Consider the following 26,434-nt stretch of genomic DNA (forward strand, 5'->3'; position numbering starts at 1 on the left):
CTAAATAACCATAGATTTCTGCAGAGAACTATCCCTTTAAACAACTGCACTTAAGTACAAGTTACTTGAATATGTCACCAATTTGCCAAGATCCGGAAGAAGATCCAAATTCTGACCCTCAGATGAGAGGAAATCGGTTAAGATGTTGAGGAATAACCCAGGGAACCACTAAGACTGAAGCCTGCAGTGAACTGGAAACTGCTGGAACACCAGCATCAGTGTCCACAGTGAAATTCATTTTACATCACAATGGACTGACAGGGTTTAGACCAAGTGAAAAGTTTTATGGTCAGGAGACATAAATTGAGCTATTTGGCCAAAATGACAGGAAGTGTGTTAGGAGGAGTAAAGATGAGGCTTTCAAACCTAAGAACACTGTACCAGCTGTCAAGCATGGCGGAGGTATCATCATGCTTTGAAGATGGAAGAAATTACAGACTATCTCTAAATTCTTCAAATTCACCTCAAATCAACAGCTAGATGGTTGAAACTTGGATATAATTGGGTGTTCCAAAAGGACAATGATCTCAAACATCCATCAAAGCTAGTATTGAAATGGATAACACAAGCTAACATTAGGCTATTGGGATGGTTTTCCCAAAGCCCCGCCCTTAACCCTATTGTACATGTGTTAAAAGTTGAGTCCACGCCATGACACCAATCAATAAAAATAAACTCTACCAACTCTGCCAAGACAAGTTGTTAAATATCCTGCCAGCATTATGCCAGAAGGTTGTTGACGGTGACCAAAAGCATCTGGTCGAAGCACAAATTGCTTAGAGACACCAAATATTAGTGGGGATGTATGAATATATTTGTGCACCTAATTCTTGTTTGTTTAAGTGGTCAAAGATGTGTGCTGTACAATGATTCGACCCTGGAAAAAGAACAGTTCAAAGAAATCATTGAAAGCCCAAAATTACCATGAAATTCATGCCTACGATAAGTGGATGTAAACCTCTGACCTCAATTGTGCATACGTAATGATAAGCAAGTGCCGTGCATGTTGCACTCTTAAGAATCAAAAGTTAGAGTGACATTAGAGGAGGAGGAAACATAAGCCAATTTTTAGCCAGATTAAGGAAGTCCAGTGGCACTGAAAATACCATTACCAATGCTAACTAGCTGTTTCAAATGTTTTATGGTTATGCATGTTAATGCCATGTTTACATATTTAATATTAGGTTAATAGTCAGAATGTTGACGCTAATTAAACTTTCTCATTTCTGTAAGTGTGAAACTTGCTGCTGTTTGAGATAGCACTACCCAGTCAAGGATCACAGATGCTTACATAGGTTAGGACTACATTGTGTATGAACAGAAGAAGCCAATCCAAATTGATATCTTGGTGGATGGCATTTTTTGCTTTTGTGTGCATTTATACATTTTTGTTACGGTGCCAACATACAACAAGTGTTTTACAAATGAGACCCTGGCTATTTATATGTGCTTGTTATCAAACTAGACTGCATACTCACATGTCCACTGTAATTATCGAACGTGTATGTGAATGTCTTTGACATACTCTCACGTATACCATGCCCTGCCCTATGCATCGACTGCATGCTTTCATGCCATTCTTTTTAAAACTAGGATTTAGAGGGGCTGTGCAGGGTATGTTCAACAACACCATCCTTTAACAAATGAGATCGTTCAGCTTGTACTGCTTTAGCGATAATCTAAACGCTTTAAATTGAGCTCAATAATTTCAAATTAATCAGTTAATATTGCTGTCAAATTCCTTAAGATTTTAGTTTGAGAATTAGGGGGTGCTGTTGAACAAACACTGGAGCCACTTTTCTCTAAAATACTTGCAGGAAAAAAAATCTCAGTAGTCTAAAACTACATTCGTTTTTTGATTGATCAGTGAGTTTTGATTGATCATATGCCCAAATCCCTATGAACAGGCTCATTCCTCTGAGACATTCAAGTAGCTTATATTACATTTATCAAGAGCAGTTTTAGACCAGTGAGACATGGTGCCATTAGAACATGAAATAGCTGTGTTCTGCTCACACCATATACTGCCTTAAAATGTAACTCTGCGATTACGTAAATGAATATAAGACAAAATACTTCTACAAATTTCTCTCATTCACAATCAAGTCCCTAAATGAAATACTCTTCTGTATTGTGACTGTACAGTACTTTGAATCATGATTGCAGTGGGTGGTGTGTTTCTGATGTTTCTACCAGCATGTCCTTGCATTAGCTATAAGGTGCAACAAACAACTTTTATCTACGTAACTTAACATATGCTAACAGCGCAGCTACCCAAGGTGTTTACAGGTATAGCAGCCAAAGTGTCTGCTATGTTTCTGAGTCTGCCAGTCAAAGCGTGTTTACAGGAAATATCCTTCTTCTTCTATCCATGACAAGAACCATTTCATGGTCAGTGTTGCACATGCATTCGCAAGGAGGGAGGGGTTTACTGGCATTTCACCAATTCAAATTTTGCTAGCAAAATTTCGAAAGACATCTGGAGAAATGCAGCCGTTAATTACTTTCACATGCAGCAAGTGTTATAAAGGTGCTTTTTAAAAGTAATGAAACCAAAAACAAAAGTTAGCTTATTACAGGTTTTGTTGTATTTAAATTTGGTATCTGAGACGTATTTAAAATAGATTAAGTACTGTTAATACTTTTACACTAAACTGGTGGCAGTTCCATTAATTAAAGGGTGAGCATACAAAGTTTTAGGTTAAAACAACTGCTCAAGTTTTTCATGCAGTGTTAGAAAAAGGGTAAGAGTAGGGCTGCAGTCATGCATTTGCATGCATCAGACTGATGTAGTCCACGCCCCCTGTCAGTGATCGATCACTGTTTGCGTGAGCTAGCCAGTCTTTTAAATTCTCCCTCTTTTAATGTTTCAGTCTGTCATATATACATGTATCCCTGTTTGTTTCTTTTTCTCATTCCCGTTCTCTTTTTTTCAGGCTCTGAAAGCAGGCAGTGCTCAGAAAAATAGACTACCGACCAGCCCCTTCATTCTCCTTACTCCTGCGCTTTTTCTCTTTCATTTTGAGCCTCTTCTCTTCCCGTAAGCGCGCCTCCTCCTCTTCCTGGTCCTGTCGGCACTTGTGGAAATTCTCCACCACAACCCCAACAAACATATTAAGGACGAAGAAGCTGACGATGAGCAGGAAGGAGATAAAGTAGAGGAGCATCCAAGGATTGTTGTTCCTTTTAGGCTGAGGAAAGCAGAAGACAGCAGAGAATATTTGCTTTTTCAGTTTTTTATGCATATTTCTTACTGAAAACAAAAAAGAACAGGACTTTTAGCTCTTCTGATCATCTTGTGCAAGTAGAAGAGATACCAGCACCCAAACTGTCAGTATCTTATCACTTACAACATTCAGAAGCAGGTCAAATCCCTAGAAAATGTTCAGGGAAAGCTCCACCTTTTAAACTGTTTTCTCTTTGTCACTTAAAGCTGTGTGCACATTTGACGCGATATGCAGTGATGTCACAACCACAGACTAGAGAACGTGACATTTGGCAACATGAAGTGGTTGGGATCTCAGATAAACTTCTAAACTTCGAAGTGAGCAACTGAAGGGACTACCAATGAGGATTTCCTGGGCGAACTGGATCATGGAACGTCCGCCTACGACTTACTGTCACCTTCAAACGATCCACGAATAAGTAATCACTTCGAGGGTGGATGTAGATTAACACTACAAAGATATTTTTTGTGTACCTGACACAAGGCAATTTTACAGCTTAGCAATTTCTCACACCATTACCTGTTGGTCCACTCCTACTGCATCCAGCCCATCATACATGATGGTAACCCAGCCATCCTTACACGACAGCACAAACAAAGACATCAGAGCCTGGATATTAAACACAAACAATACAGGAAGTCATTACACATGTGATCAGTTTGTTATGCTGACTTGTAACTCTATTTCTCCATCATTACTAGAAGCTTAAAAGCCTTAGGTGATTTTGTGCTGTTCTGCATATAATAATAACATAATATATTAATACCATGAAATATGTCATAGAAGTTGGGACATTTTTAAGTAATTATTTGCTGAAGATGCAGCAAGGTAATGGCCTGTAAATGGCCTGTATTTATATAGCGCTTTACTAGTCCCTAAGGACCCCAAAGCGCTTTACATATCCAGTCATCCACCCATTCACGCACACATTCACACACTGGTGATGGCAAGCTACATTGTAGCCACAGCCACCCTGGGGCGCACTGACAGAGGCGCCCCAGGGGTGATTTATCAAAAACAATTAAAAAATTATGGAACAACTGGATACCAAAAATTAAAAGGATTGGACTGAAAATAAGGCAGTGTCCAAAGAAAAACTCTGAAAGCTCTGCAGAAAGCCTGGAGAACTGTTTCTCAAAACCTCATTAAAAACTCATCCTTGCTCCTTGGAAACAAAATATTAAAAAATGAGGGATAGCTCAAGACTTTTGTACAGTACTGTAAAGTTAGTTAAAACAGCTCACAGTGAGATTGTGCAGTGCTGATTCCACACTCATGCCCCATCTTTTTTGCCAAATCTCACCCTCAATCTATTGTTTGTTACCTGAATCAGGTTGTCAAAGTTGTACTTTTTTCGTATCCAGTGGTAGTTAGCCTGCAGACAGTCTGATTTGTTGGTGATGTTTCTTGTGTCCAGACCTTCACAGTGGTAGAACTTCCCTTTGAACAGCTAGAGTGAAACAGAAAAACATAGAGAGAGTTATCTGCGGGGCTATTTTGGTAGCCATTTACATGTTATGTACCAGAGTTTGTAGCTTATAAAGCCAGAAATAAAGAAATAAAGGGAAGTTTTGTAGAACATATTATTATCATACGTTTCCCTCAGTCCTTGGGTAATACCAGGTCATCTTGTTTCTTTTCACACTTCACCTAACTGTCATTCTTTCAAAAATGCTCAAACAAAAAGCTAATTGTTGATTGGATACTGAGTGACATTTAAGCAACAAAAGGTGTAAGGCATCTCTGTGTTGTGGAACAGTGATTACCTGGACCCCCAAGATTCCAAAGATAATGAAGAAGGCGCAGCATATCAAAACAATGTTCCCAATAGGTCTAAGAGAGGTGATGAGAGTCTCCACAACAAGCTTTAATCCTGGGGCTCGACTGATCACCCTGGAACACGCAAACCAAAACATGTTTAACACAAGTACAAATAAATGCAGCACATTAAAAAACTAGAACCCAAACAAGGTAGAGCAACAAAAAAGTATCCAGCACATGTGCATCAATATATAAAAGCTACTTTCAAATTTCCCCTTATTCCTAAGGGATCCCTTCCATCACCACACTGACAAAAGTATTCATTCACCCATCCAAATCATCGAATTCAGGTGTTTCAATCACTTCTATGGCCACAGGTGTATTTAATCAAGCACACAAGCACGCAGACTGCTTCTACAAACATTTGTTAAAGAATGGGTCGCTCTCAGGAGCTCAATGAGTCCCGGCGTGATACCGTGATAGGATGTCACCTCTGTGGAACAAATCCCGTCGCGAAATTTCCTCACTACGAAATATTCCACAGTCAGGTGTTAGTGGGATTTACAGGGAACGACATCAACTCAGCTGCAGAGCGGTAGTAGTAGGCTCACAGAGCAGGGTTAGCAAATACTGAGTCGCATCGTGCACTGAGATTCCCAACTTTCCCAACTTCATGTGGTTTCAGATTAGCTCAACAGTGTGAAGAGAGCTTTATCCATGGATTTCCATGGCGAGCAGCTGTAACCAAGCCATACATCACCGAGTGCAATGTAAAGCATCGGATGCAGTGTTTGTAAAGCATAGGACCATAGGACTCTAGAGCACTAGAGATGGGTTCTCTAGAGTGACGAATGTATGGGTTTGGCGTTTGCTCAGGGAACGGTACTTGTCTGACTGCACTGTGCCAAGTGTGCGGTTGTATTTCAGGAGTTTGACTCTGCCTCTTAGTTCCAGTGAAAGGAACTCTTAATGTTTCAGCTTACCAAGACATTTTGGCCAATTCCATGCTCCCAGCTTTGTGGGAACAATTTGGGATTGGCCCCTTCCTGTTCCAATATAACTGCAAACCAGTGCACAAAAATACACTTCTGTAAGAATGGTCAAAAATTCCCACAAACATTCCTAAACCCTGTGGAAAGTCTTCCCAGAACAAAGAGTGGGCTGACATCATATTAAAGCCTATGGATTAATAATATGATGTCAGTGAAGTGTATATGTGTGAAGGCAGACGAGCAAATACTTTTGACGATATAAAGTAGCACTGCAAATTTGCACATGATTCAGCAGATATTTACTCTAGATTCCTTGTGTGTCTTCCTGGGATCAACATATGGATCTTTTGTACTTTAGGCAAATATGCAAACCACTACACTATAACCCTCCAAAAGGTGAGAAGACAGTATCCACATACAAAAGAAAATCCAACATGTACCTCAGTGGGCGAAGTGTTCGTAGCAGGCGAAGTACTCTCAGAATTCCCAGGATCTTGTTTTCACCATGATAGGCCAGATAAACCAAAATGTCGATCAGAGACACAAACACCAATACACCATCCAGAATGTTCCAACTGGACTGGAGGTAGCTCTGCTTCCCAAAGCAGAAACCAAGAGCTACAACCTGGGAATTATTAAAATACAAATTAAGCTGTACACAAGGCAGTAATCACAATAATCTAGATCCAGTAGAAAATAGAAAAAGGTTCATCTACAGAAGAAAGAAAAGGAAATGATTCTTACCTTAATGGCCATCTCTGCTAGGAAGATCACAGTGAAAATATAGTTGGACACACTCAGGAAATGTCGCTCCTAAAGAAGAGAGTGATATTATATTTCAGCCCACATACCATGTAGCACACGCCACATCACACTACAGAGTACAGAGTATCTAGCATCAGTCTAAAATGTGTCTTTTTAAAGGTTTTAAACTCTGGGGTTTTATTCTTTCAGCTCTTGTACACTTTAATAAAATGATTTTTATCATGGCCCTGGGTCTTCAACCCAACTATTGATATGCTAATGTTCGGTTTTGTTATGTTTGTAGTTCATAGTTCTTGTTTGATTTTGTTCCCTTCTGTGTCCAGTCGGTATTAGTCTCTTGGTGGGTCCTCCCCTGCGTCCCCTGTGTGTGGTCACGTCTGGTTATAAAGCTCAAGTCTCTGTCCCTCGCTCCCTGTTTTTTGTCAGTCTCGCCTCAGTGTTTGTGTTCCCTGTCTTCCTGTGTCTGGTCCGTCTTTTTCCTGTTTTATTCTCATGGTCATCTGTCCTGTATGTGTAATGTAATGTGGCTCCCCTGCCTCTTCAGTCAGACTATGTTCAGCTGTGTTCCCCAGGTGTTTCCTGCCCTGACACCCTCTTGAAATATTGTCTGTATCTCCTTCTGTCTGTTGCCATCCCTCGATGCTGTGTGCTGTCTGTTTATTTTAGTTTCTAGCTCCTTCCCAGTTTAGCTAATGTTTTTTTGTGAATCTGGCAATAAAGCTGTTTTTGAGTTCACGTTCTGCCTGAGAGCCCTGCATTCGGGTCTTATCCTTCCTTGCCTCACACAGCGGTTAGTGACAATTTTTTTCTAAGCTTTCTGCAAATAATCATCAATCAAGCACCAAAAAGCACATAATATGATATATTGTGAATAAATGTTTTGTAATTCTTTGCTTTTACTAATTTACTTTGGAAAATAGAAAATGAAGGCAAAGCTGACAAAGTTGAAAACAAATACATTATTGTAGCACCTTGATTCTTTTCTTTTTCAGCCTTTCTGTTGTAGATTTTTTTCCATTAAGCAATTTGGACTATGCTTTAGCTGCAGGATAGATGATTCTAGAATACTTTGGTATACAGAGTTCATCTTTGACTCAATGGCTTCAAGGTGGCCAGGTCTCGTGGCAGCAAAAGAAGCACAAGTCACCACCCCAACACCGTGCTTGACAGTCGCTATGGAGTGTTTTTGCTGATATGTTCTGTTTGGTTTTCACCAAACGTGGCACTGTGCATAATGGCCATACAGCTCCACTTTGGTCTTATCTGTCCAAGAGACATTGTTCCAGGATTCTTGTGGTTTGTTCAGATGGAGCTTTGCAAACCTAAACCATGCTGCCATGTTCTTTTTAGAGAAAAGAGCCTTTCTCCAGGCAACCCTTCCAAACAAGACACGCTTCTTTGGCTTTTTTCTAACTCTACCTTCATTAACTTTAACATTTGAAATGTTAACTGAGGCTTGCAGAGTCTAAGACATTGTTAATGTAGTGTGTTAACTGTTAATGGACAACCTCATATCTGAGGTTGTATTTGCCTAATTTTAAGAACTGTTAAGGACCACATTATTTGCAGATATCTAAAACCTTAGAATTTAAAAAGCGTGTACTTTCTTTTTTACTATGTGAATGTAGTGAAAGACCCCAGTACCCAGACTAAAGCACAAGCTGAGTGTATGTGAAGCCCAAGCAAGAAACCTTTGTTACTACAGGTAACAATGGAAGGGATAAAAAGCATCAAAGCATCACATATAACAGAGGAAATTTTGCCTGTTTCTCTTACTTAATTAAGGATCAGTTATAAGAGATAGAAACTAAATAAAACAGTCCTGGTGTGTATTGGCTGTGCGTGTGTGTCTTACCGTGCTGTCATTTTTTATATCAGGTCTTTCCAGAGCAATGGTGATGCAGTTGAGAAAGATGAAAACTAGAACTATGTGGTCAAACAGTCTGTGAGAGATCACTTTCTGGCACCACATACGGAACCTAAAAAAACCCCCAAAAACAGTAAATTAAAAAAATAAAAAAAACACAGACAAACATACACGCAACTCTGATAAAACAATAAAATATCCATCATTTATTAAAACTGATAATCAAATAAATAATAGTGAGAATTCAGTAAAAAATACAAGAGACAGAAATAGTTAAATTAAAAAAAAGAAGAACCAGAGAGGAATAGGCCAGTGAGTAAGCAGAAAAATGGATGGCAGAGGGTGACAACAGAACGGACTGAATTCTTCGTATGGATCCGTGTGTGTGTGTGAAACTCATTCTGGTGGGACATAAATCTGCCAGTGCAATCACACTTTGGTGACACAAGCTAATGCTGAAAATGTAAATCATTGTGTCTTAGTATAAATAGTTTGGAGTTAGGTTCGGGTTAGGATTAGTGTAAGTGTAGTAACTGTGATCCTACAGGATTAGGGTAAATCTCCAAGATATGAATGCAAGGATGAAAAGACTACTGTGTGTGTGTGTGTGTGTGTGTGTGTGTGTGTGTGTGTGTGTGTGTGTGTGTGTGTGTGTGTGTGTGTGTATGTGTGTGTGTGTGTGTGTGTGTGTGTGTGTGTGTGTGTGTGTGTGTCTGTCTTACGGATTCTCTGGAGAAAACAGGTACAGCGTCCAGTCTTCATGCTCTTTGCACCATCGGGGCTTCATGTTATGGAACTCCTTCCTGGTCCAGTAGCAAAAAGAAGCCTGCAGAAAACGATGGTTGCACATCAACATCATTAACACCAACAACAAAACTACTTTCTCTGTCAATATCTCCGAACCAACTATAGGTGTCACCTTTGCATTTGGTGAAATGTTTATTACTGTTGTTACCGTCATGTCTGCTACAGTCAAAGCTAAGTGCGTCAAATCTCACCCAGTGAAAAACTCCAAATGGTTTGTCTTGCAAATCTAAAGGTTCAGTATTCTGGCAGATATACTTTTTCACATTTTTACACATATTAATATACACATCGAAGCTAACGCAACTGATAAATATTTAATTAATGCTGAGATTGTTGTAGATTAGAAGCAAGGCTACTAAAAGGACGATGCGCTCCTCTCCAAAAATAGACAGCTGCTCCACAAACTATGCATGCAATCTGTAGAATCCGAGCAATAAAAATGTCATTACTTTTTGTTCTGCGTGCACTCCTTAAACCCCGACTGAAGATCAGCTAGAACATTAAATCATGCAAAAAAATCCTTGAAGGTGGAGAAACTGCGTAAGCCCAAGAGCTTTTTATATAACTGAATGCTGCTAAATGTCATTGCCAAAACTATATATTATGTTTATCAGTTAAAAGTAAAATTGTATTATGACGACTCTAATGTGCACAACCCGTCAACAATTACACTGCAGATCCTATTAGAGAGAAGCAATGCACGGCTTTAAGCCGAGTTTCCACGGTGTTGCTGATGTTAGCCGTTCTGCACTTAAATCTATGGGGGCATAGTAAACACGTGTTTCATTGCATAAGTAAAGGGAGATAATTGGGACTATAACAGGCGGACCTCCAACTTAGCTAGGCCACAAGTTCAATAGAAAGTGTTTTGAAACTCATTAAAGTTTGTAATAAAACAAACAGAAGAAAGCTTAGGTGCGCAGCTTCTGCACTTCAGGATTCTAATTAAAAACAACCCAAAGTTAGGCCTCTCAGAAACTGCTTATTTGGCAGGCTGCCCATTATGTGAGCACGTGTGCATCTGGGCGTATCCTGCGTGTGTGCGCCTGTGACAAGAACCAACCGCTCAGCTCTCCTTGGAGTCGAAGCCCATAATCTGAGATAGACACTCACAGAGAAGAACGTGTATGTGCACACCTCAGTTGGCACAACGTGTGCACACACGCAGTGTATACCCTTCCAAGTGTGCATTGAAACACACACCCATGTATCAATACACTGTCTGTATTAAGCCTCACTTATCCACTTCGCCGGGGGAGAGGGCTTTTGTTTCTGCGGATTTCATGGCATTATGAACTCAATTTGGAGCCAATAAACCCATGAACACTGTCGCGTAAGAGGTCATCCAAAACCACCAAGGAGGGGGAAGTGGAAGGGGGCCTCTCCAGGTTTTCCACGCACAAATATATAAGTGTGCTGATTGCATGTACTCAAGTTGTTTTGTACCCACTGAGAAAACAATTAGTGCCTAAACTAATCAATTAAGGCATGACAATTAGTGTCCCTCCAGGCTTTGCAGTGTGAACACAAAATGCACACTCTAATTTATATACAAAAGTAAGCGAACGCAAAGGGCAGAAGGGGAGAACTGCAAGAGGAGAGAAGAAAATGAAATAAAATGTGTAAACAGAGTGACAGAGAGCACAGATTAGGAATTTACATAACATTTCAAAATCCATCCACGAGCATCTGTATTTAATTGTAAAAACGAGCCGCAGAGTAAACGAAACAACCAAATGCCACTTACATCATCGTCCAAATCGTCCTCTGGGGAGGAGTCTTCTTTGGGGTCGGAGTTCACGTTCGGGTTGTAGGTCACGGTCCTCCCATTGCAGTCACCATAGTCTGCTACCACAGAAGGGCAGAGAGTAGACGCCTGCAGCAGTTCCAAGGACCCCGGCTTTGGTCTGTTGTTTCCCCCTGCCTCCACTTTGCCATCCCTGGCATCCTCATCCTCTCCACCTTCCCCAGACAACAAGCTCTCCCGCTCTCCGCTGGTGTCTCGCCTTTTGAGGCTCGGTGCCCTTCCCAGGCTGTTCCAGCTGGAGCGTCGACTTCCCCATGAGCTTCCAGCGCCACGGGGAGGAAGAGGAGAACGCCGCCCGGGACTAGAGAGGCTCTGAAGAGACAGAAAATAGGGGCGAGCGTAATGTGTGGTTGTGAAAATGAATGTCGGTTACAGCAGCTTTTAAGAGGCTAACAGTTAAAACTTTTCATCATCTGCTGAGAGTAGCATCATTTCAAATTTGACAACGTTTCATATGTTCTCATACTTTTTCCCACTCTTCCACAGTAAAATTTCTGATGAGTCTCTCAAACAAGGGCTTTTATTAGCTTAATTTTCATTATGGTTCTCAACCGTTGAGACAGTAATTATCATATTGAATACTGCTTTTCCCACAATCTCTCTCAATGTTGTTAAATTAGCAAGCTGTGAACTACATTTCATAGACATAAAATTGAGACTTGACCAAATGCTTTAGTTACAAACAGTTTTTTGTTCCCGCTCATGTAACACAAGACTATGATTGGCTCTCTGTGTCCAAATTATTTTCCAGTTTTGGAATACTCGCTCTCCTTGTGTCACACTGACCTCCTAATTACGTGTCTTGCAGCTGTAAATGTGGTTAAGTGAGCATGCCCCCTTCAGAGACTACCTTCCCAAACCACCGCTCCCTTCTGCATATGTGTATACGCCAGTGAAAATGATATATTAATGTTAAATCAATTCAGCTAAGTCAAGCATCCCTAAAGCCTGACTAAATCATAGCTATTCTCTCACTCAGATTAGAATTCACAGAACTGGTGTTGCTAAATGTCACAAATATGACATAAGTGGATCTGATTGGTTTCTGTGAAATGAAACATTTGAAGCTTGTGATTAGTTCTAGTGTTACCTCACTGGGCTCACTAGCTCTTTAGGCCATATTTGGTACTCCATTTGAAACCACTGGGTATGCACATATGAAGCTGGTCTCATATCTTCTACCCTTTTTAAAAAAATTGTTGATGTGAGTTTTTTTATTTTGAATCAGCAATAAGGAAAATGGATTTTCAAATAAAAGAACAAGCCTCATAACATCTACTGAATCTTCAGTGAGTCCACCAGGAATAATTAACTCATGATTAACTGAAGATATTGTACTGTACATGGTATTTACATGAAGACTTTCATATAACTTACCAGAGAAGGCGGATCGTATGGCTCCACTGATGTTGAGCTTCCCCGTCGGGACTCTGGGTGACCGACCCCTGCCTCAGGAAAACCCAGTCCTACCTCACTATATTGAGGTGCTCCGTCTATGTACATGAGCTCATCCCCGAGGATGGACTCAGGTCCAAGAGAGCTCTTAGGTGTAGGCATGGGTGTGGCTGCTGTGCGCATGATTATGGGAGGAGCCATAGAGCCACGAGGGTCAATGTGACCATTACCTGTCATCATCAGTGAGAGCTTTAGCTCTGTGGAGGAGAGTTATACAGCATATTATAATGCTTCATATTGCTTTATTTCTCCTGCCGCTTTCACTACAGTTTTTACTGATCAATCAGCTGTAAAAGCAGAAAAGGAATATCATGAAAACACCACTACCTGTGTCTCTGAACTGTTCTATCTTCTCGTCCTCATCAAAGTTGTCTGATTTCTTGTCATCATCTGACTCTGACCGATTAGCGTCACCCTGTAACACATGCATACATGACAACAATGATATTTCTGTATTGGCTTCCCATTTTGTTTTGACTTTAACATCACGGGGAAATTTTTTTTCAATCAACACCCAGACCATGCGCAAATTAAATCGCTCCAAAGATACACTGGGTACACATGGTTGAATGATAAAGGACTGATAGTGACTGGGAAATTCCCCTTCCTTTTTATGTTCTTCAAAGGCTTTACTATGCTAAACTACAGGAAATTTGCAGGGAATGAAAAGGACTTTTGTCTTTTATGAACATTATGTGCACCAATATGAGTGCCTTATTACCAGCTTTGAAAATGTAAAACAAGCCTACAAGTAGCATACTGGAAAATGGTGACCGCTCATAAACCAGTACAATCCAAAAATACTGAACCCTTTATTGTATGTAGAAACCAACGAGTCCGAGTTCTTCTCACCTCAGCCTGGAAGCCTTCAACCAAGATGGCCACTAGTAAATTGAAGAGCACATAGTTGCCAAATGTCATAAGAGCAACGAAGTAGAGAGCCGCCCATGGAGAGGTAGAAGCCATGCCGTTATACAACACCACATTCCAGTCCTCCTGGGTAAGAATCTATGAAATGAATGGCACACACAGAGATTTACACACACATTAACAAGAAAGGAGAAGGAGAAATTCAGGACAGGGAAGATGTGAGGTTTAGAGATATGAAACTAAAAGTGGGGATAAGAAGTTCAAGCCTTAGATATTGGCAGAAATTAACATGAAGACATGAAATGCTCGGCTGCTTTTACTGGCGAAATACTTCATTTTCATATACTGTTTGTCTATAGGTTAACATGGGAAGTTTGTGAGTCTACATGTGTTTGCATGTCTGCAAGCTCCATCTCTGCCCTCCTACTTCACTGTGCTTGTATGTATGTGTGTGTGTATACATAAATATGTACACATAAAACATAAAAGTTATAAATTGATTGGCAGTTCAAAGCTTCAGCTCCCTCCACAGATTTTTTTTTATAGGACTGAGGTCTGGAAACTGGCTGGACCACTTCATGACCCTAATGCACTTCTTCTTTAGCCACTTGTTTCTTGCCTTGGTGGTGCTGTATGCTTTAGGACAGTACACAGACCCGTCCATTGGCTTAATGGAGTAAAGTCATCCTGCACCCTTAGCAGAAAAACAGCCACAAAGCACAATGTTCCCACCTCTGTGCTTAACTGTAGGGATGGTGTTTTCTGGGTCATACTCAGTATTTCTCTTCCTCCAAACATGGCGGGTCAAGTTGATGCCAAAGACCCTTGGTGTCATTTGAGCACAGCACTTTCTCCCAAGCTTTCTCTGAATCATTTGTTTTACTAACCGCCTTAAGACGGGCCTGTACATGTGTCTTCTTGAGGAGGGGATCCTTGTGGGCACTGCAAGACTTCAATCCACTACTGTAGTGTGTTACCAAAGGTGCTCTTGGTGACCGTGGTCCCAACTGCCTTCAGATCATTTGGGATGTCTACCACCTTTCTCATGATCATGAGGACGATTGATGGTCATTTTATAATTCCGCCACTTCTGAATAATGGCACCAACGGTTGTCACCTTCTCATCACCTTTTTGCTAATGGTCTTGTAGCTCATTCCAGCCTTGTGCTGGTCTGCAGTCTTATTCCTGATGTCCTCTAACAACTGTGTGGCTGTGCCTCTGGTGGTGATGAGGTTGTGATGGAAGATCTACCGTTTTCTTAGCTGTGTGTTCTGTCATTTCTCTAGTTTAAGTTTGTTTTGAGTTTTTTTCAGTTTTGTTATATTTTGAGTATTAAATTAAAGCCTTTTTTGAGTTCACGTCTGTCTCCGGAGTCTGCACCTTGGGTCCTATTCCTGCCTGCACACAGCCACACCTAACAGAAGATCGTGACCAGAACATGGACCCAGCAGACTCTGTGTGGTATCAGCGACCCGCAGTTTCTGCCTTCCTCAAGGAGATCGTGAGGGAGGAAGCTGAGCATGCCCAGGAGCTCCAGTCACCCTTCTATGGGTCACGTTTGGCTTTGGGAGGGCCCCGCAGCCTCCAAATGGCTACGGCCGAGCCAGCGTCTATGCCTCGGGCGATCAGGTTGAACACGTGCTCCTTCTCTCCAGTCGCTACACCTCCGCCTTCACCCCTGGAATACCAGTCCGACAAGAGAGTTAAGCGGCGGAGGAAGAAAGATTATGTGACGCCGGACGGTAGACTCACTCCGCTGCAGTCCTTCGCTCTGTTTTTGGGTCTGCCACGTTCTGAGCTTCACAAACTCTCTGCTTCCTCATCGCAGCCCGGTCCTTTGGAGGATTCGCAGCCCAGTTCGCCACCTCCCACTTCCCGGAGGAGGCGACGCTCACACCGTCACCACTCTTTTTCTGCGGAGCAACTCCCGGTGGTGAGTTGTGATTGCTGTCGTTCCTCGGAGCTGGAAACTAACAATCATATGAACACTGCTAAGACTGAGACTATTAAGACTGTTAGACGTGGTGGTGGTAGGAAGTTAAAAAACGTTTTAGAAGAGTCTGTGTTTGCTGAGCCTGCTCCTTTGCACCATTGTGTTCCTGCTCCCAGGGCAGCTCAGGCCCAGCATTCCCCTGCACCTGTTTCAGTGCTTCAGGTGAGGGAGGCTGAGGTCCAGCTGGTCCCTGCTCAGGTGTCTAGGCTGGCTGAGCCTCTGCCTGTCGCTGCACCCGTACCAGCTCCTCGGGTGGGGACTGCAGCTGCCCAGCCGTTGACTGTGCTTGTCCCGGCTCCCAGGGTGAGGATGACCGGGAACCAGTTAGCTCCTGCACCCGTACCTTCTCCTCGGGTGGGAGTGGCTGGTGTCCGGCAGGTACTTGCACCTGTTTCTGTCCTCGCTGGAGGCTCAGGTGAGCCCGTCCAGCAGTTTTCTGTAGGATCCGTAGGCTCAGACAACCTAGTCCAACCATCTGCTAATCCACCACCTCACCCGCCATTACTGCCATCGTTACAACAGTCAATACAACTTAAACTTCTCTCCATAGCTCAGACATTAGCTCACCTATCGGCTCAGTCACCTGCTCAGTTACCGCCTCAGTTGTTTGCTCAGTCTCCTGTCTCCACTGGAGGGTCCGAGGAACCGCTTCAGCCTCCTCTTCCTGCTGGAGGGTCCGAGGGGCCCTTTCAGCCACCTGTCTTTGCTGGGGGGTCCGAGGGGCCCGTTCAGCCACCTGTCTTCGCTGGGGGGTCCGAGGGGCCCGTTCAGCCACCTGTCTTCGCTGGGGGGTCCGAGGGGCCCGTTCAGCCACCTGTCTCCGCTGGAGGGTCCGAGGGGGCCGTTCAGCCACCACCGGCTCCACCGCCTGGTCCGGCCTCCGAGTCTGCAGCTTCGCCTGGTCCGGCCTCAGCCTCTGCAGCTTCGCCTGGTCCGGCTTCAGCCTCAGCCTGTGCTACGCCTGGTCCGGATTCAGCCTCAGCCTGTGCTACGCCTGGTCCGGATTCAGCCTCAGCCTCTGCAGCTCCGCCTGGTCCGGCCTCAGCCTCTGCAGCTCCGCCTGGTCCGGCCTCGGCCTCTGCAGCTCCGCCTGGTCCAGTCTCCGAGTGTTCAGCTTTGTCTGCTCCTGAGGTCTCCAATCTGTCTGTTCCTGCACGTCCTGCCCGGCCTGCACGTCCTGCCCGGCCTGCACGTCCTGTCCGGCCTGCTCGTCCTACACGTTCTGTCCGGCCGATGACTGGACGTCGTTGCCGTCATGGACAGCCCTCTGAACTACGCCGCCGTCGTGGACGGCCCCCTGAAGTACTCCGCCACCAGTGCCTCCCGCCCGGCCGGCCTCCTGACCTGCTCGGTCGCCGTCGGTGCCTCCCGCCCAGCCGGCCTCCTGACCTGTTTTCTGGACTCTTGGACCATCAGCCTCCGGGCCGCCCCCCTCTGACCTACCCGGGTTTGGACTGTTGTGCCGTCAGCCTCCGGGCCGGCCCCCTGAACTTTTTTGAGACTATTGCCTGGGCCTCTGCGCCTTTCGTGAGCTCTTTTGTTTGTTTGCTTTTGGACTTTGCCTGGGCCTTGGTGCTGTTGTTTTGGACTTTGTTTCTGTGTTTTGTTCTGTTGCTTTCCGGGCTCCAGTGTTTGCACTTTTTTTTTTTTTTAATTGTTTCTGGCTCCTTGTTTGGTTTGTTTCGAGCCCTCCATCCTGTTTCCCCCGCCGCCCACCCTGGTTGGGTTGTTTTTGTTTTTTTGATTTTGATGTTTTGGTTTGGGCTGTCTGGAAGCCAGCCCTTAAGGGGGGGGGTACTGTTAGGATGCCTGGGTCGTCGACCCAGGGTTTTTGAGTTTATGATATTATTTATACTTTCTAGTTTTTGGTTTCTTTGAGTTCTGTCTTATGGCTTATGTCTCTGTTTTCTTTAGTTGCTCTGTCTCCCTTATCACCTGCATCCCCTTGTCTAGTCCGCGTCTATGTGTATCCTAAGTTCCTATATCCCCGTGTTCAGTCAATGTTTGTGTCTGCCCTGTTCCCACGTCTCTGTTCCCTTTGTTATAGTGCCTGCCCGTGAGTCTGTGTTATGTTTCCTGTTTTACTTTGAAAGTCCATGTCTGATGTTAATGTGTCTGGTTTTGCTTCCCCTTGTCTCGTTAGGCCTGATTTGACCCAGCTGTGTTTCCCTCCTGTTACCCATTCCCTGATTGCTCCCTCTGTGTATTTAAGCCCTGTGTTTCTTAGTGTCTGTGTCGCGATCTACCGTTTTCTTAGCTGTGTGTTCTGTCATTTCTCCAGTTTAAGTTTGTTTTGAGTTTTTTCAGTTATGTTATATTTTTGAGTACCTAATTAAAGCCTTTTTGAGTTCACGTCCGTCTCCGGAGTCTGCACCTTGGGTCCTATTCCTGCCTGCACACAGCCACACCTAACAGAAACTGATTCTGTGGACAGGTGTGCTTTATAGTCATGATGAGCTGAGGTCAGTAGTATCTGTAATTGACTGACTGTAATCTGTGGGTTGGGTTTGGGATCAAATACATATATTTAACTAAATGAGGGGAAAATTTATTTATAATTTTTTACATAATTTATTTTCTGGATTTTTGGAGCTTGTTCGTTTCTTTCTGAGTAAACTTACAAAGGGATCAAAGAATTATTCCCCCCACTGTATGTGCCATGCATACATTTGTGTGTACTGTAGCTACTCCAGAAAACTACTGCAAGCGTATGACAGTCAGTTCAGGGCAAAATGCTTCTTCAGCACTAAAGTGAGACAGTGCTCTGCATTATGTGTTCTAGTCTTATGCTGAGGCATCCAGTATAGAAAAGAGGACAATCCATGTGCAATTGAACAACCTCCACAGGGAGGGAGAGCAAAAAATATAAGTGATAGTGAAAGAGAGATTCTGGGGGAAGAATTTTCTACAGCATTGGACCAAGAGAAGACGCTTGGCAGAAATATGCAATATATACACACACACGCGTGCGCGCGAACACACTCTAGACTGACTTTGACATTTGATTTAGACATTTAGAATAGTGTGTCAGACTCCATGCCACCAATAACATGTGAGGACATGTGCAGTAATTTTTATTTATTTCAGTTCTTTGTAAGATGGAGGCTTCAGTTCACCACCTTATCTGTAATTTCATCAGAACCCTCCCTAAGCAATTTATATAGGCCATGTGGTTATTCCTATATATCTGTCTCTTTCTGTTTTTCCCTGAAGCAGAGGCGGCGCGGACAGGTTATTATAATGGATGCCTACAGTATATGTATATTATAGCTGTAGATACAGGTAAGCTCGTATTTTGTTATCGTCATGCACAGTTTGGACAATGTGACATAAAAATAGGAAAGCAAAAGCCAACTTATAGATAATTCAAACTTATAGTGTTGCACAGTGTAAGTCAGAAACTAACCTGGAACACAGTGACAATGGCCCAGAGCAGACTGTCAAAGTTCTTTCGGTCAGGGATGGTGTCTCCATTCTCTGTGCGAAAACTAAATTTACACCCAAAAAGATGCATGCCCAGTATACTGCAGAGAAAAAGGAAATGCAGACATATTCATTTGGATGTTTGCATTAATACTCATCAATATTCCATCACTAGAAAGTAGCCTGAAGAGAGACAGGTGGGAAAAATGTTAAATCTGTTTAGCCCCTACCTAAAAGTGAAGATGAAAAGCATGAGAAGCATGCAGAAGGTGGCCACATTGTCCATTGTCTTCATCAGCACTACGAGTTGTCTCCTCAGAGCGGGTAGGAAGCGAACCAGCTTCAGAACTCGTAGCAGACGAAACGTTCGCAGGACTGACAGCCCACCGTCTGCTTGGCCAATTATCTCCCACACACTGAGAACAACCCACAACAAAGTATTAAAATACTGGACAACTTCAGTAAATTTGTTTGTGAAAAAACACATAAACAAAGCAAAACAAGAGGACAAACCTCCACCAAGGCTGCTCACTTTCCAGGCAGTACTAAAGGTGGCCAGATCGATCCAAATATCCATAGTATCAATACCAATGGTGGTACTGATATCAGGTCGATATTAACAACATAGGATTGATAGTTTATGTCTATTCCCCAAATTTATGATTCATCTCATAAATCATGACACACTGCTCTCACCTACAAAAGCTGCCTTTATAAGTTCAAAATATCGGTAACAGTATAGGTATTGGCACTACTGACCCTGTATTTACTTTGTATTGGATCAATACCAAAATTTGCAGTATCGCATAGCATGAGTGTTTACCTTTAACCAAATATATTATCTTTTTATATATTTATTGTATTTTATTTGTTCTTTTTAAAGTTACTTTAAAAATGATATATTTTTTCAAAAATATATATACATTTACACTTATTCAGGAACATTGCTCATGTATTTAAACAGTTATAACCTGTTACTGTAATGTACATAACAAACTCATAATAAAATAATGAGACATTTAGAATCTCCATATATAGTTAATAATATATAGTTACATCATTAACTATAAATAGAGCTATAAGACTTATTTATTATTATTATTATTATTAGTTATTATCACTTTGACATTCAAATCAATCTATTGACCTTGAAGGAGAGGTCAAAGGTGAAATGTGACATATTTTATTTCATTTTATTCTAATATGTTATTTTCTATATGTTAAACTAAATACCTTATCTATAAGAATTATATCAATTTTCAACCACTAAATCATTATGTTTACTTTGAAGTTTTAAGCCAAATTTGAATCGACTGTTAATATGATTCCACTCTACAACCCTACAAAGTTTTATTGAAATTCATCTAAAAGTTGTTGAGCTAACATGTTTGCAGGCACAATGATGACATGCATGCACACACTACCAAAAACACGACATCCTTGGCAGAGGTAATTACATGTGTGTTTTAAAGTGGCTCACCTGTCATGGTCCTGAGTCTGAGGACTCAGTGTTTTGTGTTCCTTATGCTTTTGTTCATTCAGAGTGTGTATTCTGTTGTGATTTTGCCATTTGTTAGGTTTCTGTTCTTTGCCTGCCTGCTTCCACTTCTCTGTGTTCCCTCTGTCTGTCCATGGTGTTATTGTGTCTGCTCATGAGTCTGCCTGTCAAGTTCAGTGTCCGGTCTGGTTCTCTGTGTCTGTTAGTTTCCTGTTTTATTCTGAAAGTTCATGTCTCATGTCAGTGTGTTCAGTTTTACCTCTCCCCTGTCTCGTTAGCCTTATTGCTCCCAGCTGTGTCTCCCTCCTGTGGCCCATTCCCTGATTACTCCCCGTGTATTTAAGCCCTGTGTTTTCCTGTGCTCTCTGTCGCGTCGTCTGTTTAACTCCATGTCAGTCTGCATTATTCTGTTACCTGGTATTCATTCTGCGTCTCTCTGCCATCTCTCTTTGTGCATTTCGCTCCTCCTCCCGTGAGTGTCTGGTTTAAGTTTTGTTCTTTAGTTTTCCCAGTTTAGGTTTGTTTACTCCCCGCTCTGCTCTTCCTGTTTTGTCACTTTATCACCTCTGCAAATAAATTTTCACTCGCACCCCAGTCAGTGCCTGCATCTTGGATCCTTTTCTCAATTCACCACACGACTGCTGTGCAGCCGTGACATCACCAGTAGTAACAGGATTATCTGTAGTGATTAGAAAGCTAATTCTATTTCAAAAGCAAAAGTAACCGAACATCACAGTTTGAAAGGCCCAAAGCTAAATGAGAGCCACACTGCAAACCTCAACTGACAGAGTAAGGAGTCTGCTGAGGCAGCAAGTGACGTGTGTTCCCTTATGACTGTGACAATCTTACCAACAGAAGAGATGCTACAGCACTGAACCTGACAACTGAAACCTCAAGTTGGTGAGAAATTAGACACACGCTATACCTCCAACTGTTACTTGTCTGCTACTGATTGCTTTGGTCTCTCTGCACTTTCTTCTCTACGTGGAGACAAAACAGCACGGATAAATACTACCTGATGATAACAATGATGCTGTCAAAGATGTTGTATGGGTTCCTGATGTATCCAAACAAGCCGAAAGCCAGCAGCATGAAACCCATCTCCAGGACAAACATGCTGGTGAAAACGATGTTGCTGATCTCTAACACATCAGTCAGTTCCTCGGGCTGGATGGAGCAAAAGAAAGAGAATGCAAAAGAAAAGAAGAGGGGGGAGGAGGGCATGGGAGATAAAGCAGGAAGGAAAACAAAAGAATGAAGAAGCAAGATAGTTAGTAAGTCCACTGTATTACCTCCAAGCCTTTGTGCCATGAGCTGAGACATTATCAGTCAACATCAGAGCTGCAGCCAGGCCCTATCAATCAATATAGGGCCAACACCAATCTATAACTGCTAATCTACTTCACTTACCACATTACACTCAGTGATCCAGCAAAGATTTAACCGAGGCCCTCTTGTAAAACGTCAAATCTTGTATTAAAAATTCTGCATTTTTGCGCTCCAGTAAATTTTCTGGTGCCACATCCTGAGTTCATACACTGCGTCTCATCAGGACAAACTAACTAAAGCATTGCAAGTCTGTTGTTTGTCTGCGAGTCTGCTGGAAAACCATAGTTACATTATTACAAATCCATTGTAATAGCGCGTATGTGAATGTGGACTTTCAACATTGCACCTCAGTCTCACATCATTCTCCTGCACGAACATTAAATGCTCTTAAAAAATAGCCCTTCAACCACCAGCCTTTTTATTACATTTCGTTTTACTTGCTAAGTATCAAGAGTCTTTGCTAACAAGCATTGTGCAGTCCCAAAATTCACACGTAATGAATATTTATGATCCCCACATGACTGAAACCATAAATTCTCTCTACTCTCCCTCACAGTTTGTGAAACTCTTTAGCTTGTGATAGATTTTAGTTCTCATGCCACAGAAGGAAGACTTATTAACACCACTTGTGACTCTCTGCATATGTGGGAGTCAACAAGCAGTAGACCCAAACCCCCAGGCCCATAACAGATAGACCATATTTATGAGTATCACTGACAACGCTAATATACATACACTATATTGCCAAAAGTATTCGCTCATCTGCCTTCACATGCATAGGAAATTTAGTGATATCCCATTCTTAATCCACAGAGTTTAATATGATGTCAGCTCACATGTTGCAGCTTATGAGCTTCAGCTCTTCTAGAAAGGCTGTGTGTTTACAAGAATTTTTGACAATTCTTCCAAAAGTGGACTTGTGAGATCAGACACTGATAAGGCCTGGCTTGCAGTCTCCTCTAATTCATCCTAAAAGCGTTCTATCAGGTTGAGATCAGGACTCTGTGCAGGCCAGTCAACTTCCTCCACACCAAACTCACTCATCCATGTCCTCATGGACCTTGGTTTCTGCACTGCTGTTCACAAGAAGTTGGGAGCATGAAATTGTCCAAAAAGTTCTTGGTATGCTGAAGAATTTAGAGTTTCTTTCACTGGATCTAAGGGGCTGAGCCCAACTACTGGCAAACAACCCCACACAACTTTACACTTGGCACAATGCAGTCAGACATGTACCGTTACCCTGGCAACTGTCAAACCCCGACTCGTCTGTCAGATTGCCAGATGGAGAAGTGTGATTCATCAATTAAGGACATCTCCACTTCTCTAGAGTCCACTGGCGGCGTGCTTCCAACGCTTTGCATTGTGTTTGGTGATGTAAGACTTGGATGCAGCTGCTCAGCCATGTAAACCCATCCCATAAAGCTCTTGACACACTGTTCTTGAGCTCATCTGAACGCCACATGAAGTTTAGCGGTATGTAGCAAGTGATTGGTACACCTGAATTTGTTGATGTGGATGGGTGAGTGAATACTTTTGGCAACATAGTGTACTTCTTTGCTGACCTTAACAACTGCCGAAAAATGTATGTATGGTACATCTCTGTCAATATCATGCGTACCCACTGATAGTACTTGTGTTATACAGTGCTAGATTGACAGTAGTTTAAATGCTTGCTGCTAAAGCTGTTATAATTGTAAGCCCATTATCAATATGAATTGCGTTTAGTAATGTGGAGTAAGAACAGGGTTGTGTAACAAATTAACAAATTATACAGCATTTTTGCTGATGAGCTTGTGAGTTAACGCGGACTTTCAGGGAGTTTAAAAACAACACCAGCATGGGGGGGAGGGAGGGAGGCACAGTAGTAATGTCAAGGGACTCAAATATAACTGCTGGTGTCTTGTGTTGTGAGAGAAAGAATACAAGTTGTTGTTTTTTTTCAAAGACAAAACATCCCACGAAAAGCCTAAAATAAATTCAATAAAACTTCAAAAGAGCTGTCAGGAAGCGTTTGTCTTGGGCAAATATAGTACTAGACACATGTATTATTGTTTAACACTGGACTTAATGGCATTTTCAGTACCTCAGTGGCCCTCCGTCTTTACACTGGAGAAGTGAAAAAGAATTTTGCAGATGATTCTTATTCAGTCTGTGTACCACTTAACAGCATGTTGAAAAAGGACAGCACACTATGTCTGACATGGTAGAATAAAATAAATGAAAACAACTCCAGGGTATAGAGCTGTGGGTGCCGCTACAGCTAACCTGGTTGAGTGGGATCCCTGCACGCCCAAGGCTACACAACAGGGCCTGGGTTTGAGTTCACGCCACAGCAAAAGCTACATATGCTACTCCTTTCACCTTCAAAGAAAAGCATTTTTAAGTTGTTGGGCAAATGAAAAACAAAACTGGACTGGAAAAGCTGAAAAAAGCACTTTTCTTCATATTAATAACGACAGTGAAGGTGCCTTTGAGTCGTCAGCCTCATGAAACAATCGACTCTGTATTGCTGCGATCATTTGAAACTGAGAGGTTTAACAATTATAACAAGCTCTTAAGCGTATATCAATTTGTTTTATGGTCCCCATCGAGCACTCTGGACTATTGCTTTAGATGCCGTTTTCTACTTCCACCCTTACATTTGACCAACGCGGTGGTCAATCAAAATGAAATACTCTCAGTACCCACAAGGAGGCATTTCGAGTGTAGAATTTTGAACACAGCTCTGCATATGACCTTGCCCTTAGGAACAAGAGGACAAAAAGCAAAACAGAGACTTGCATACCTCACACCGTACAAAGCAGTGTACAGAAAAAAACATTGATTATCGTAATACCAGCCCTGTAAAAATCTAAGCCTAATCATGTGGACTCAGTTACGCAGTGTACCTTAACATCTATTATGTATTTAATTTTACACGGTGAACCCGTGAATGTTAATCAGGGACAAGATTAATACAACTGTAACATACATGAACGTTATGCACATAAAAAAATCTTTCACATGTGAACCAAAGTAACCAGAAACCTGTTATTTCTTATGAGAATTAAGAAGGTACGTTTAAAATTGCACAAATTGCATTTGTTGTTGTCAAACCACCTTTGATTAAGTAACAAGAGACACAGTTTTTATGTTGCAATCAAGGCCCGCTAATTTGTAATTTAATTTGTAATGAAATTTGTGAGGTTAAAGATCAGCTCAGCACCTCATCTGATGGGTGCCACGCTCCATGTGTGAAAACTATGCGCACGTCAGTTTACACCTCGATTTTACGTTCGGCCTATTTCTAAAATGAAATCTAAATGCAGCCAAAACAAGCATTGATCGCCTCCCTTGTTCTCTTTTCCTCTCTCTTTGTGTCTCTACACACATACAAAGTCTGCACTATGCCTCCCACATTTATACACCTCTCCGCGCGCACGCAGCTACACTCATAGTCTCAAAAAGTTGGCGAGGTGTAACATATGTGGGATGATGACTACTGAAGGGAGGAGGAACTCGTATTTAACACTTCGCTTCATGTGTATGTGTGTGCTTGAGTGTGTGTATGTGTGTGTCATTGCCCTAAAAAGGCCATGGTTCTTCTAGTCGCTCCTTATGTTTATGCCACTAAGATAGAAACACACTCACATGTGCGCACACACGCACACACATCCCCCTGGAGAGGGAGACATGGAGACACAGAGAGAGAGGAAAGAAGGGAATGGTCTTTGTTCATGCACCAGAATCTCTTCTTTGAATTTGTAGCCATTTCCAGACCTGCTGGGAAGTGAAACAGCTCCTATGTGTAAATGTGAAATATCATTACATAAATGTGTCCGTGTGACACCGGAGAAGGGAAAGAGCAATGGTATTATTTAATGTAAAACTTTCCAGATGTTGGCCACATAGGATAAAGTCGAAACTGTGAGTCTGGAGTGTGTGACAGTGCCTGGACGTGTAATTTATGTGTGAGAAAGAGGAAACGAGTGGGTGCTACTCCTTCCACCCCCCTCCTTCCCTTTATTTCCTTCAGCCCCTCAGCCCTCTTCACTCTGCCTCCATCTCTAACTCTCGTTTCCTCTCATTCAGACTCCCAGACTGAACGAGCCATAAAAAGGCATTTGTTTAAACACACTTGCTACCCGTTTTCACTAAACTCCTGTCACCAGTAGTCCTCTTAGCTTTAAACCACTGATTTGTGTCATATTCCCAGAAAAGCAAAATCCGCCCGACACCCTATCCCCTGTGTCTTACCTGCTCGTGGTACTCTATTCCCATGCTGAGAGTATTCACAAGAATAGCGATCATGATCCCGCGGTTGAAGTATTTACTTTCCACAATCCTCTTTAGTTTTTCCCTGAGGTCCCTCCAGGCACGAACCACTCCATTTTCGTATTCAACAACCCCACGGCGTCTGCTCCGACCCCTCACTCCTCTCACATCGGCCCCCTGGATACAAGATTTTGGATACAATAAGTCAAAACACCAACAAGGACGTCTTGTGCTTTTTAATTACTGTAGTTTTAGGCGCTATGCAAAATAATCCACAAATACAACACTGTGTTAGGTTTGAAGACTAAAAGATTGTATTTATTTATTTATATACCATGCTCATCATCATTATATGTCTAATCAACACTTGTGAATTAATCATCAA

At 42.3% G+C, this 26,434-nt stretch overlaps 1 protein-coding gene across 2 annotated transcripts in view; it reads right to left on the reverse strand.

The window, feature by feature from the left end:
- cacna1ha (calcium channel, voltage-dependent, T type, alpha 1H subunit a) overlaps positions 1–26,434 on the reverse strand; it is a 127,536-nt gene that overhangs the window by 16,548 nt on the left and 84,554 nt on the right. The window contains exons 12-27 of one of the 2 annotated variants that reach the window (XM_086288765.1): positions 26,032–26,226; positions 21,482–21,633; positions 19,199–19,384; positions 18,952–19,069; positions 13,534–13,689; positions 13,009–13,096; positions 12,604–12,878; positions 11,167–11,538; positions 9,335–9,438; positions 8,601–8,724; positions 6,725–6,793; positions 6,421–6,605; positions 4,994–5,120; positions 4,552–4,677; positions 3,747–3,836; positions 2,999–3,191 (exon numbers count right to left, since the gene is read on the reverse strand). In XM_086288765.1, coding sequence (XP_086144891.1) covers positions 2,999–3,191; positions 3,747–3,836; positions 4,552–4,677; positions 4,994–5,120; positions 6,421–6,605; positions 6,725–6,793; positions 8,601–8,724; positions 9,335–9,438; positions 11,167–11,538; positions 12,604–12,878; positions 13,009–13,096; positions 13,534–13,689; positions 18,952–19,069; positions 19,199–19,384; positions 21,482–21,633; positions 26,032–26,226 — 2,560 coding nt within the window. Of the gene's footprint in view, positions 1–2,977; positions 3,192–3,746; positions 3,837–4,551; positions 4,678–4,993; positions 5,121–6,420; positions 6,606–6,724; positions 6,794–8,600; positions 8,725–9,334; positions 9,439–11,166; positions 11,539–12,603; positions 12,879–13,008; positions 13,097–13,533; positions 13,690–18,951; positions 19,070–19,198; positions 19,385–21,481; positions 21,634–26,031; positions 26,227–26,434 lie in introns of both variants that reach the window. The other variant, XM_086288764.1, reaches the window with a different exon arrangement.

The sequence above is a fragment of the Aulonocara sp. 'chitande type north' Nkhata Bay genome, linkage group LG4 (assembly GCF_057382095.1).
Source record: "Aulonocara sp. 'chitande type north' Nkhata Bay isolate Kocher_YH1m ecotype deep benthic linkage group LG4, A_spYH_male_GT1.1, whole genome shotgun sequence".
Classification (NCBI taxonomy): Eukaryota; Metazoa; Chordata; class Actinopteri; order Cichliformes; family Cichlidae; genus Aulonocara; species Aulonocara sp. 'chitande type north' Nkhata Bay.